Source organism: Lytechinus variegatus, chromosome 17 (assembly GCF_018143015.1).
Source record: "Lytechinus variegatus isolate NC3 chromosome 17, Lvar_3.0, whole genome shotgun sequence".
In the NCBI taxonomy this organism is placed as follows: domain Eukaryota; kingdom Metazoa; phylum Echinodermata; class Echinoidea; order Temnopleuroida; family Toxopneustidae; genus Lytechinus; species Lytechinus variegatus.
In genome coordinates, this window is record NC_054756.1 from 17,718,250 (window position 1) to 17,730,529 (window position 12,280).

Consider the following 12,280-nt stretch of genomic DNA (forward strand, 5'->3'; position numbering starts at 1 on the left):
TACTTTGCTTTCCATACATTTTGTTATTCACCTGTACAGTAATGACACGAAGAGGAGCACGGCAGTACACACTAGAAAGAGGATGGCGCCACCTGCTGCCAGGCCGGCAATAGTTGCTGTATTACAAAGGAAGAAGAAATAACACCATCATATTTACACGATTGTAAACTCCCTTTGAAATAATAAAGAAATTCAAACTCGCATTTACGAGATTTAAATGGAACTGACACGTATCAATGACAAATCAAGAATTAGGCGAAGGTCAAATTTTTCTTTTGAAAACGAACGAAGGAGAAATGTCTAAATATCTTCTAGGAGTGGCACTGACGACAGGCAAACTTAAATCACACGGAAGAGAAATGTTCTTTGAGGAATCTACCACATTAATGACTCACAGTATTAGCTCTCGAGTGGGATATTGATTGATGGGTATCGGGGGAGCTTCCCCGTCTCAGATTGTATATCCCGTCCAGACAACTTTCTCGGGGTACTCAAGGGGCTCGGGGATCCCATTAATGATCGACAAAAGGAAAAACTATCAATAACATAAAAACTATAACAAAGGTTTGATAATCAATTGGCATGTTTGCAACCATCGAAATTTTCATTAAATATCTGCAGCATGAAGTCTACGATATCCACAAGCCATAGACAAAATATCATTTGACTTTAGAAAAATATTCCTTGGAAGGCATATTATTTTCCGCGACTGGTTACAAAATTAGCGACAAAGATGATCCCGAAAGACAACATTGGCATGTCATCAACACTAATGCCGGTCGGTGAATTATTTTGTTTCTCTTGTTAATGATAAAATTGATTTTACATAATATCTGGATTCTGACAGAACAGCCGAATAAAAAATCAAAATATCAACAATACCTTTCAGAAGGCAATTATAGCACCTTTCGGAGGGAATCCCAAGCGTCCGTCGTCATGGTGACTTTACCCGCACTGTGAAATACGAGTGCTGGCCGTAACGCTTGCTTGGGGAATTCCTACGGCTCTGATTTTGAAAAGATGCCGAAATACAATTCGGCAGGTATAGCACGCCTACCTTTTTGCTATTGTTTTTGTCATTATATTCCTGATTTTGGAATATATATATTGTAGCAGTGGGTACAGGGACATCTTTCCCCCATCTTCCTCTAGGCCATTGTATGCCACAAGCACTCGTTTACCAGATCATGGTTGGAGTAACATTCAAAAGAATTGGAAGTACTGCTAGCATGGCTTGTATGACCGATTATTGACAGGTTCCGGGGCGGTAAGTCCAGGGGCTGATGGTTCTCCAAGCATGTGAGTAAGCTTGCTATTTCTGTCGAAATTCCTTCCCATTCTTCCTCTCCCCATTCTAAGCTGGCTATGTTTTACATGACCACATTCTCAAACTTATTTGATTTCTTCAAGGTCTTTTCATTTTTTAGTCTACCCATTTTCCTTCTTGTCAATGAATTTGGCCCTAGCGATCTTTAATGTTTCCTTCTTAATTTTATCATGCACCTGTTGTGCTCCCTTCAGAATGAAAATACATTTTTTTAAAGCTTAATGTTAGTACAATTGGTGACATATCAAGCATTGTATGGTTGAGGGGGGGGGGGGGGTTGATCCATTACTTGTCGATTATTCTTTGCAAGCCGAAAAATAAAGGTGTGCGTGCGGCAGAGGGGGATGGGGGGGGGGGTAAAGAGTTCCCGCTGACAAGTACCTTATTTTCAAACCGAAAAGTTGGAACTTTCATTACTATGGAAACACACTTTAGAACTCACATGTTGACACATTCTGCCCGGTAAACTGTACGACCGCAGTTGTTGAGGCCTTGTCTCGACTGAAGGTCGTCGTTGGTGGCGCCCTCCTATCTGTCTGAAGGATTTTTGCAGTGGTTTTTCGGCTTCTTGTGGATACGGCAGTGGTTTCCTCGGGCGTTGACAGAGCGGTTGTGGTTGGTAACGCTGTGGCGACCGTCGTTTCAGCAGTTGTCGTGGGAGCTGATATTGGTTGTAACACAGCTATATTGATAATATGGGGGGGGGACGATAAAATGTATTAAACCAACTAACGCTAAGGTCTGTCATAAACTTAACTATAATTTCATGACAATATGCCTAACAAATCTTTAACACTCATCAGGAAGAATGTGTGATTTGTAGATCGTCAGTCAACTAGAAGGTATAATCCAAAATAGAGGGAGGAATTTGCAATTGTCAGAAAAATGGATCGGTAAATAATCACATATACTTGTAAGCTTTCTTTATAAAGATGAATTTCAACCCTTAACATACATTATGAGTAATAAAGTCTTCCGTGACTGCTAATGTTTACCCAATACCGAAGCACCCTCAAAACAGCTTTCAAAGTACCATTCTGACATTTAAGTGTGCTAATTAAGATTGTTGGTCTTTCGTCTAACAATGGCAAGGTAATCTGACTGGAAACATGTCTATAAAAGGGGTATGAGTAGTTAAGTAATCAATCTTCCTTGACATTCATGGACCGCTCGTGGCATTACAACATCCTCTATTTCCACCCTAAACCTTGACCATGACCCTACAGTCTCACGTCTTCTTGCCCCAGAATCTACGCCTACAATAAGAATAATGTCGATAAAAATAGAGTATATTAGATATACCATAAAAATATATAGGTCGAAAAGCAGACATTTCGCTTTCACACAGCTCGTTTCTCGCTCAGTCAATAGTTTGGAAAAGACTTTCAACCAGTAATCAACCCAGATGAAAAGCCAAGCAGAATAAGAAAATGGAAACGCTATTTCTGTCATTAATATCGTTTATGCAGTCAACAAAATCGGCGTACTATCGTACCAGTCAGTGATAAGGCGCCCTCTTGAGCCTGTGGCGCAACCATTGATAAATAATAAAGTATGGACGGGGTAGTGGGGAAGAAATACATCAAAGTAAAACTTGATTTGAAAGTTTTAGTTATACTGGTATTAGGTTTACGAAGTTGAAAGGGAAAGTGAATAACATTGAACGTTTTTAGATTATAACTCAGTAGGACAACGTTGAAGAGGACGATACACTGAAAATCACACTTCCAACATGTACAAATTCTGAGATCATCACACATTTTACTTTAAAGTCCTCTATCATAACACACCCAGTGTTCGAGGTAGCCGATTGGAAAGACGCTGATTCGGATGCCATTCCTACATGTGCCTTATTGAGTAACCTTATCATCGCGTTTTGGAAACTGTATAATAATAATTATTGTACACTGATATTGCGCAAATCTATATGTGTATACTAATGGACCTATCACATTGTATACTCAACTGCGCATTACAATAATGTTAATATTATTACCCCGGCTATACTGTATTATAGTCTTGCTGCCTACAGACGTTCTGGCATTCGAGGGATTTCTTACTGGCTACCCACTCACCTCACCAGGGTTTAGTGCCGCATATTATGGGTAAATTTCTTGCGAAGGTAAACACACCTGGGGGGTGTTTCACAAAGATTTAAGTATGACTTAGAGTCGCACTTAAATGCCGAGTTGCGTACGGTATGAAAGGCTTGACCGCATTGGTCAGATCGTGCCATGAGGACGCGCACTACCGCGTATCTATCAATAAGATCGCGCGTTGCATATCATGTACGCGTCGGCATTTAAGTGTGACTTAAGTCATACTTAAATCTTTGTGAAACACCCCCCAGGGCTGGGAATCGAACCCACGTACGCCCCCAAGATTGAATGACGAGAGTCATAATCACTAGCCTACGACGCCCTTACATAATAATTTTATCCGAGACCTTCAAAATGAACTATTTTTTTTCTCGTTGTATGGAACAGGTCAATGTTGGACAATTTTGTGTCGTGTCGTTTCATCCAGGAACTTCGAAGGGTGTACAAGACAAGATTTTTCACATGTATACAGATCTATATGTTTCTTGAGAGATTTACAAAATTAATCGCGAATGAAGCACATATACCTCTTTGACTGTTTGACTTATAAACCAACGAACATTTCATATACAGAGTTAAGTCCCCATCTGCACTTTCAAAAAGAATCGTTTTGTATCTATCACAGAAAGTCTTCGGGTGACTTTCTTTGTCTATTATAGTGATGACACTCTGATCCTACATCCGAGAGTTCTAAGAATAACATTTTGACCTGACCTTGAAGATGAAAATGGCGGGAAATTCCGCTCGTGCTCTTCTGCTTCCCTCTACAAACACCGAACTACTTGAGGTGTTAGGGCTTTTCTATTTGGAATTGTCAGTCAGGTGAATCTGGATGGTTTTATAAAGCGCTGTCATAATTTCCCCATGTGGACCGCCCTGCTGAGCATGCATGTCGGGTGATCTTCTTCAATAGCGGAAACCGATATTTACCTGAATCAGAAAAGATTTGGGACGGCACCATCCATGTGCTTACAGGGATTGTTGAAGAAGGGGGTAATTGGATAGGACATTTCATTTGGCATATTTCCCTTCCCTTTTGTATCAACCATGCCTACGATATACCTGGAGTCATTAAAAGAATTATAATTATAGTTATGAATATCGTCATATGGTTCTTTTAATGTCTTTATTCCTGTCCCCTCTTTCTCTCCTTTCAAAAGGTTGCCAAGCGGAAGTGAAATTATTGCTCACGACCTGGGGTTCCCTGTTGAAAGAATCGCAGCGATACGTACCCAACCCCGAAAATCAAATGCAACTATTCAACCAATCAGGAACAAACATTTCGGACTTTTGTAGTTCGTGAAAACGTATCTCTAAAGGGGAAATGGCCCCTGGTGCTTGAAATGGCGACCGTTTGTATCGATCATCGCATATTTTGGGAAGTATAACGTCATGAGACAGTTTCAATGTTCCCTAAAAACAGGTGTCACCTTGAACATAGTGTGGTACGGTATGTCACTGACACAGCTCCCGTAGGACTAGCGTGCCAAAATTGATTTTTTGGTTGTTTTGGCTTCAATAGGGTCCCCTTAGACCAAAAACGATGGGGGTCAAATTTTCAGACCCCTCCTTCCCTTTGTGGGGGGTCCTTTTTGGCGCCATATTGGCCTGTACAAAGCCCAATAGGATAATCCATTGTTTTCAACCTTATTTCTCACTTTTCTTTGCCAATTATATTTTAAAGTTGTCTGAGGTGTATGAGAATGAATATTTGATGATGTTGTGATGTCAATGTTTTTTAACTTTTACCATACGGGGGCGGACTTTACGAAAAATGCCCCAAAATTGTAAAATATTGCCCCCAAAATATTATTTTTCCCTTTTTTGGCACTAAAATTAGGACAAATGGATTACAAAATGAAATGAATATGTCTTGTTATACAATCCAACAACAGAGGAATATATCACATGTAATGTGTATCATTATTTTTGGTCAATTGATGTAAAAATCATCCCCATTTCAGGATTTAAGGCAGTGAAAACCTTACTACAACACTAGAGGGCGCCATAACTTATGATAAGCACTTCCCTAAAAAATCAAATTCTAGGTACTGTAAGTTTATCAATAAATTTGAAAGCTGACACATTTCAAGAGCAATTATTTCCAATGCCGATTCATAGTATGGGCATCTAATTTGTTTGTTTGGGGGGGGGCAAAATGGCTGCCTTGGGCTAAAATAAAAAAATCCTGGATTTTTTTTTTTACTTAAGTGACCTTAATTTGGTTTCTATTCAAAGATTTTTAAGGGTAAAGAAGTATATCGGGAAAAGTTACAAGGACCCAGAAATCCAAGATGGCTTCCAAAAATGGAGTTTAAAATGGCTGTTGATACTTTAAATGGACATAGCACATTTTATATCAACCTGAGATAGATGGAATTGGTGTCTAGACCATGGTTTCAACGATCATAATTGGGACAAGAATACCGTTTCCTTTCTTTATTTATTCAACTTTTGGAGGCCATCTTGGACTCAACATACCGGGACAGTCGGTGGTCCGGTATGTTAAAAAATCCAAGATGGCTTCAAAAAATGGAGTTTGAAATTGCTGTTGCTGCTTGAAAAACCGATATAGTTTATTCAATATCCGGGAATATGAATGTGTGTGACTACCATGGAAAAGTGAGTCTAATAATACATTAGAATAAGTTACAAGGAGAGTCGTTGGTCGAGTATGTTAAACAATAGAGTATAAAATAGCCACTGTTATTTACAAGTGGACATGTAATATCCATCAAGAATATGGTTTCATGTTTAAACCATGATTTTTAAAGTCAGAAAATTAGTTACAACCGTTCGAGTGTTGTGGCCCAGTGGATTGGTCTTTTGACTTTGAAAGGGTCGTGGGTTCGAATCCCAGCCATGGCATAGTTTCATTCTGCCAGAAATTTATCAACATTGTGATGCACTCAACCCAGGTGAGGTAAATGGGTACCCGGTAGAAATTCCCTGAATGCGCGAAGGAATTCCTTGAATGCTAAAGCGCCTAGGCAGCCCATCTAAGGCAGGGGTAATAATAATGGCAAGGCCCGCTGGGAGAACAGTTTTTAGAACTGAAGTGGCTTCCCTAGGTAAATATACCTATATTATTAATATTACCATATCATAACAAGGACAGTCATTGGTCTATGTCGGAAAATCCAAGATGTCGTGAAGAAATCTGTGAATGCTGTTACTTAAAAATGGACATCGTTCATTTAAAATTCACCAAGGACATATGATTTTGGTGTCCACTCAATGGTTTCATGATTATAATAATACTTTCGATTAGTTACAAAGATATGCACTTGTCCATTTTGCCTGAAAATCCAAGAAAGTTTTCAAAATGGCATCTAAAATGATTCCTTATAATCATTAATAATGGTCAGAGTTTATACAATATTAATATTTGAGGAATAATTTGGATGTCTTCATGGTGGTATAAAGGGTTAGATAATACATTCAACAAATAACAAGCATATTTAGTTTTCCATTTTGTCTAAAATCCATGGTAGATTAAAAAAAATCATCAAGTGGGTGCTATTACAAACTCATGAATCAATATAACTTATCCCATACATATAAGTGTAGGCACCAAAATATTTCTCACAGGTTGGTATTGTTTGAATAATGTCTCCACTTTTAAGTAACAGTAGTTATTTTGGAACCCATTTTTTTAAAGCCCACTTGGATTTTAAGGCAAAATGGATAACTGCATAGTCATTGTAGCCAGTCCTTAATATGTATTTTTAATTTCAACTCTTGAAATACTAGTGTAGACACCAAAATAATATCCCCAGGTGTATGTTTAATGTTCTATATCCACTTTAAAGTAATAGCAGTCATTTAAGCAATCTTGGATTTTTGATAAACTTGACATCCGACTGTTCTTTCAACTTGAAACAATACTTGATCCTTTAAACTCTAGTGTAGACACCAAAATCAAATCCACAATGTGCATTTCTAATGAACTATGTCTACTTTTAAGAACCACAGTCAATTTAGACCCTGCATTTTGGAGGCCATATCGCATTTTTTGACATAGCTTACCACTGACAGCCCTTATTTACTTATCCAAATGTCTTATTTGACCCTTGAAACCATTGGTTTAGACACCAAACTGGGGGCCGTTTCATAAAGCTGTTCGTAAGTTAAGAGTGACTTTAAGAACGACTGGTGATCCTTTCTTACGCGCTAAACCATCCCCTATGGTGTATATCATTTACCAAAAGAAAGAATCACCAGTCGTTCTTAAAGTTTGAAGCCATCATGGATTTTTGGACCCACCAGACCACTCACTGTCCTTGTAACTTTTTTCCAATTCACTACTTCACCCTTAAAATCATTGAATCAAAACCAAATTGCGGATTTTTAGCACACGGCAGGCTTTTTTGATGCCATCTTATATTTTCCAGGTATCCTGGGGTCCTAATATTCACTGACTCTACCCTGTGTCAACAAATTATTTTAACTCCTAGACCATGGAGTATGAAACTAATTAGGATTCTAGGGTGGATAATGAGTGAGTCGTATTCATTAATTTTAAGTGAATGGTGGCCATCTTGGATACTATCTTGAAAATAACCACTTTCCCTGATGCAGATTTTGGTAGATTTTTAGTATATTATTCCTGAGGTCAATTAGTACTAACAACTGTTGAAAAACAATGTAAGTTCGGAAGTTCTCTAAACATCACATGTTATTTCAATAATGAATATGTGCATATGTGCGTGTGTGTGTTTGTGTGGGGGGCTAAAATTATATTTTATGTGTTTTTTTCTGTCTATCAGTAATTGGAAATTAGCCGAGAAGTACATAATTGACAATTCGAATAGAAGTCCTTTAATCGTAAATTGTACTCTAGAACGAGTGGCCGAATGGTGAAAGTTGTATGCCAGTCAGTTGGGGGGGGGGAGTAGGGGATATGGTTGGTAGGATGCTCGTCCAACTTGAAGCCTTCAGATATAGGCATTTTAGCTGTCTAGGGATGATAAAATACCATAAAATAATTCATTGTTTAACCGGGCGCAAAATTACTAATACTCCTGATTTTAGTGGGTCTCGATATAGGTGACCCCCCCCTCAGGCAGTGGGTGAGGGTGGGGAAAATTGGAACCCTATCATTTCGTGGTAGATTGGACCCAAGTGAATCCTAAAAAAAAACAATTTTGGCACAAAAATCCTGCAGGAACTGTGTCATGATATACCGTACCACACTAATATCATCATGATAAGTTATGGCGCCCTCTAGTGTTGTAGTAAGGTTTTCACTGCCTTAAATCCTGAAATGGGGATGATTTTTACATCAATTGACCAAAAATAATGATACACATTACATGTGATATATTCCTCTGTTGTTGGATTGTATAACAAGACATATTCATTTCATTTTGTAATCCATTTGTCCTAATTTTAGTGCCAAAAAAGGGAAAAATAATATTTTGGGGGCAATATTTTACAATTTTGGGGCATTTTTCGTAAAGTCCGCCCCCGTATGGTAAAAGTTAAAAAACATTGACATCACAACATCATCAAATATTCATTCTCATACACCTCAGACAACTTTAAAATATAATTGGCAAAGAAAAGTGAGAAATAAGGTTGAAAACAATGGATTATCCTATTGGGCTTTGTACAGGCCAATATGGCGCCAAAAAGGACCCCCCACAAAGGGAAGGAGGGGTCTGAAAATTTGACCCCCATCGTTTTTGGTCTAAGGGGACCCTATTGAAGCCAAAACAACCAAAAAATCAATTTTGGCACGCTAGTCCTACGGGATGACACACCATACCGCACTAACATGGTGAATGCTTCAATCCGTCGACTGATGATCGCCCCATTAAAGCCGGGTTGTATTGCGTCACGCGTTACGAATCCCGATTGGTTAGGGTGTTTTCTACCTTTAAACACATTAAACAGCTTCCCTTCTATGCCTTCTTCCTCCTCTTTAACGCCAGCCAGATTGACCTCACATGTACACTCTAAAAAATGAAGTGCTAATTCAGCTCTTAAAGAGCGTGTATAGTGACTGCACTTCGGAGTGCTGATTTTTCCCGTTCAAATTTGAACTAGGCAAATCAGCACTCCGAAGTGCAGTCACTATACACGCTCTTTAAGAGCTGAATTAGCACTTCATTTTTAAGAGTGTAGAATATCAAATGCCAATTAAGCTGAATGTTTTTTAGGGGGGATAATCATATCAAAGAACATTTAACAACAACATCTATAAGAAAAAAAAACATGGTATCAGTTTTAGAGAAGGCCCAATATATCCCACTTTTTATGAATTATATTAATAGATCGGTCGCCCCCCCCCCCCCATCTCCACGTTTCCATTCCCCCAATAATACTTTTCACCAAAGTGAAAGTCACGGACCTGTTCCCTTTGTTATTTTTACCTTCCGATCTACTCAGTTGTCAATAATGGGAAAACGGAAGCTTAATTGCTTTACCCCAAAATTATAACGTGGAACATATTTCAGATTAAAATAATGTGAGAAGAGCTTTAAAGGCTGACTAATTAGTAAAACATGAGTGAGGTGTCTGCTGACGTTTTAGAAAGTGTTTCATGTATCTTCTTCTCAAAATCATCGAAGGTTTGCCACTATGTGTATTAATGAAGACTAGATAAGTACTGAAAGGTATTTATCATCCCTACTGATTTCAAGAAGGATGCTACCTTGTCCACGATTGCTTAAAGAAAGTTTGATTTAAAAATGAAGCTTAGGAAATACATGTGATAGATTTTAGTTTTAAATAAGGTCATGTTGTGTATTCTGATTTAAAATAGGACCCGGCTTCCACAACGCCCCCTCCCACCAATAATCAAAACCATCGCGACACCTTGAAATGTTCAAAAGCAGTCGTGATGGTTCATATCAAATCATTTTGTGCCTGGAGCTTTGATCTTTATCGACCAATAAAACTAAAATCGAAGGCATTGTCTTTAAGCATTTTACTTTTATACAACAGGCAACGGGTCAAGGTGTGATTACACACCGAATAGAGAAAACTCCGGTAAGGGTCCATTTTTATTATCAGATTTCATCATTACTCTTCATATTTTTAGTTTTATCGATTTAGATAGCTCTTTTAAAAAGTCAGGATTGCCATCGATTATTTTCTTCTTTTGTAATTTGACCATTTAACTTTTGATGGATGAAGTTGGTTTACCCATGGAGCTATGGACCTATTAACAGCTCCATGGTTTAGCTAACTCTTCATATTTTATTTTAAACTAGAAGTGATCTTGGCGATACGGATCGATGACCCTCAATGGAGCTGTATTCCGAAAACCTTTCTGTGTTACTTACTGCGAAAGACCGCGAGCTTCTGCACACCACCGCAACTCTCTGTCGGATTCCCGACGCACGTCACCTGGCAGTGCTTGTCTGCGTAACGTCCTTGACGCGCGTAATCCGTCACGGCACTACCGCAGTAACATTCACTCGCATACTCGACCCCAGCGTACATGTGTCCAAGTTCCATACAGTAGGTCATGCAGACCTGCGGGGACATGACGCTTGTGAAGGGGTAGTTTGCCGCGGTTAGGACGCGGTCGTACCGGCTATCGCCGTAGCAACCGAGATAGTGTTCATCTGAAAATGTGGAAGAAAATAGAGTGGTTCGCGATTAATAAAGGTCTATTAAATTATTGTCACATAATCATGCATTGATAGCTGCGGTCATATGGAGTAAAATAATCTTTAAAAAAATTGTAAAAAATAAATATTAATATGAGCACTTAAAACTACTTTTTAACTTCTAAATAAGTTAATTTTCTGACTTATGACCTAGCAGGTTTCATGCCACAATTTGAAAGTATAATCGAACTTAAAGTGATATAAATATAAGTCATTCAGGCAATCCTACGATTATTTGTTTGTTTTGATATGATTGTTATTATGAAGACTTATCATAAAGTCAAAGTTCCTTTGAGTGACGGTATTATTTAAATATGATTTTATATGATAATGCCTGACAGACAGCTTAACCCAGAAAATCATATAGACCCATCCCTGTAGCGTCTTTCTAATTCATCTTTTCGAAAATGATAATCGCCATGATGACACTGTGCTTGACTCTTCTATTACTCTTTGATTTCTCTTATTTAACTTTGCAACACAATATTACAGGATTAAGATATCATGCCACCGTTTTATCCGCATGGGACAAAGATGGCGGATGTTGGTTCGTTACCATAGCAACTAGCCCAAGCCGGTGTACACGCTTCTAGAGTACTGGTATCAAGAGGAGTCCGGGGGCAATCGTTGATTTCCGCTTCGTCTGTCAACGAAAAATGATGTAAATACATGGAAATAGATGAGTGTTGAGTGGAAGTTGGCCTACATGGACCCCAAAAGTGCAGAGAGATGACCTTTATAATACACCGATGGGCATAAACAAAAATAGTAATCAGTGTTTGATTATAATCAACCGTGTCAACGGTCCTTAGATCATGTAGATTTTGCTTGCTCTTATAACAGATGTGAGGGCCGCATGAGAGTATAGGGGATTCTGTATTGTATCGTTATCGGCTGTTGAATAACAGAACGTAAAATGCAATAAAAATATTCAAAAAAAAAAAAAAAGAATTATAAAGATGGTGATGACAATATCTTAATGCAAATTTTTTAATCTGCCATTTGGGGATTTTTTAAATCTGACATAAGCAATAGGCACTAAGAATAATTTAAAACATAAACCTTAACTACATGTACTTCTTCCTCATGTTTTCGGAAATTGGTAGACCTATTCAGCATGGTCAATGGGTTATTATAGAGTTTTCGCTCAGCAACGTACCGAGGAGTCAGGAACAGAGTAAATGTGTCTAAAATTCGCGTCAATGACAAAGAGCAGACGAGAGGTCTTTGTC

General features: G+C 38.4%; 1 protein-coding gene across 1 annotated transcript in view; it reads right to left on the reverse strand.

Annotated features, from left to right (window-relative positions):
* LOC121431027 overlaps nt 1-12,280 on the reverse strand; it is a 34,489-nt gene that overhangs the window by 3,487 nt on the left and 18,722 nt on the right. The window contains exons 4-7 of the mRNA XM_041628490.1: nt 11,605-11,691; nt 10,719-11,003; nt 1,770-2,009; nt 32-116 (exon numbers count right to left, since the gene is read on the reverse strand). Of these exons, the coding sequence (XP_041484424.1) occupies nt 32-116; nt 1,770-2,009; nt 10,719-11,003; nt 11,605-11,691 (697 nt within the window). The remainder of the gene's footprint in view (nt 1-31; nt 117-1,769; nt 2,010-10,718; nt 11,004-11,604; nt 11,692-12,280) is intronic.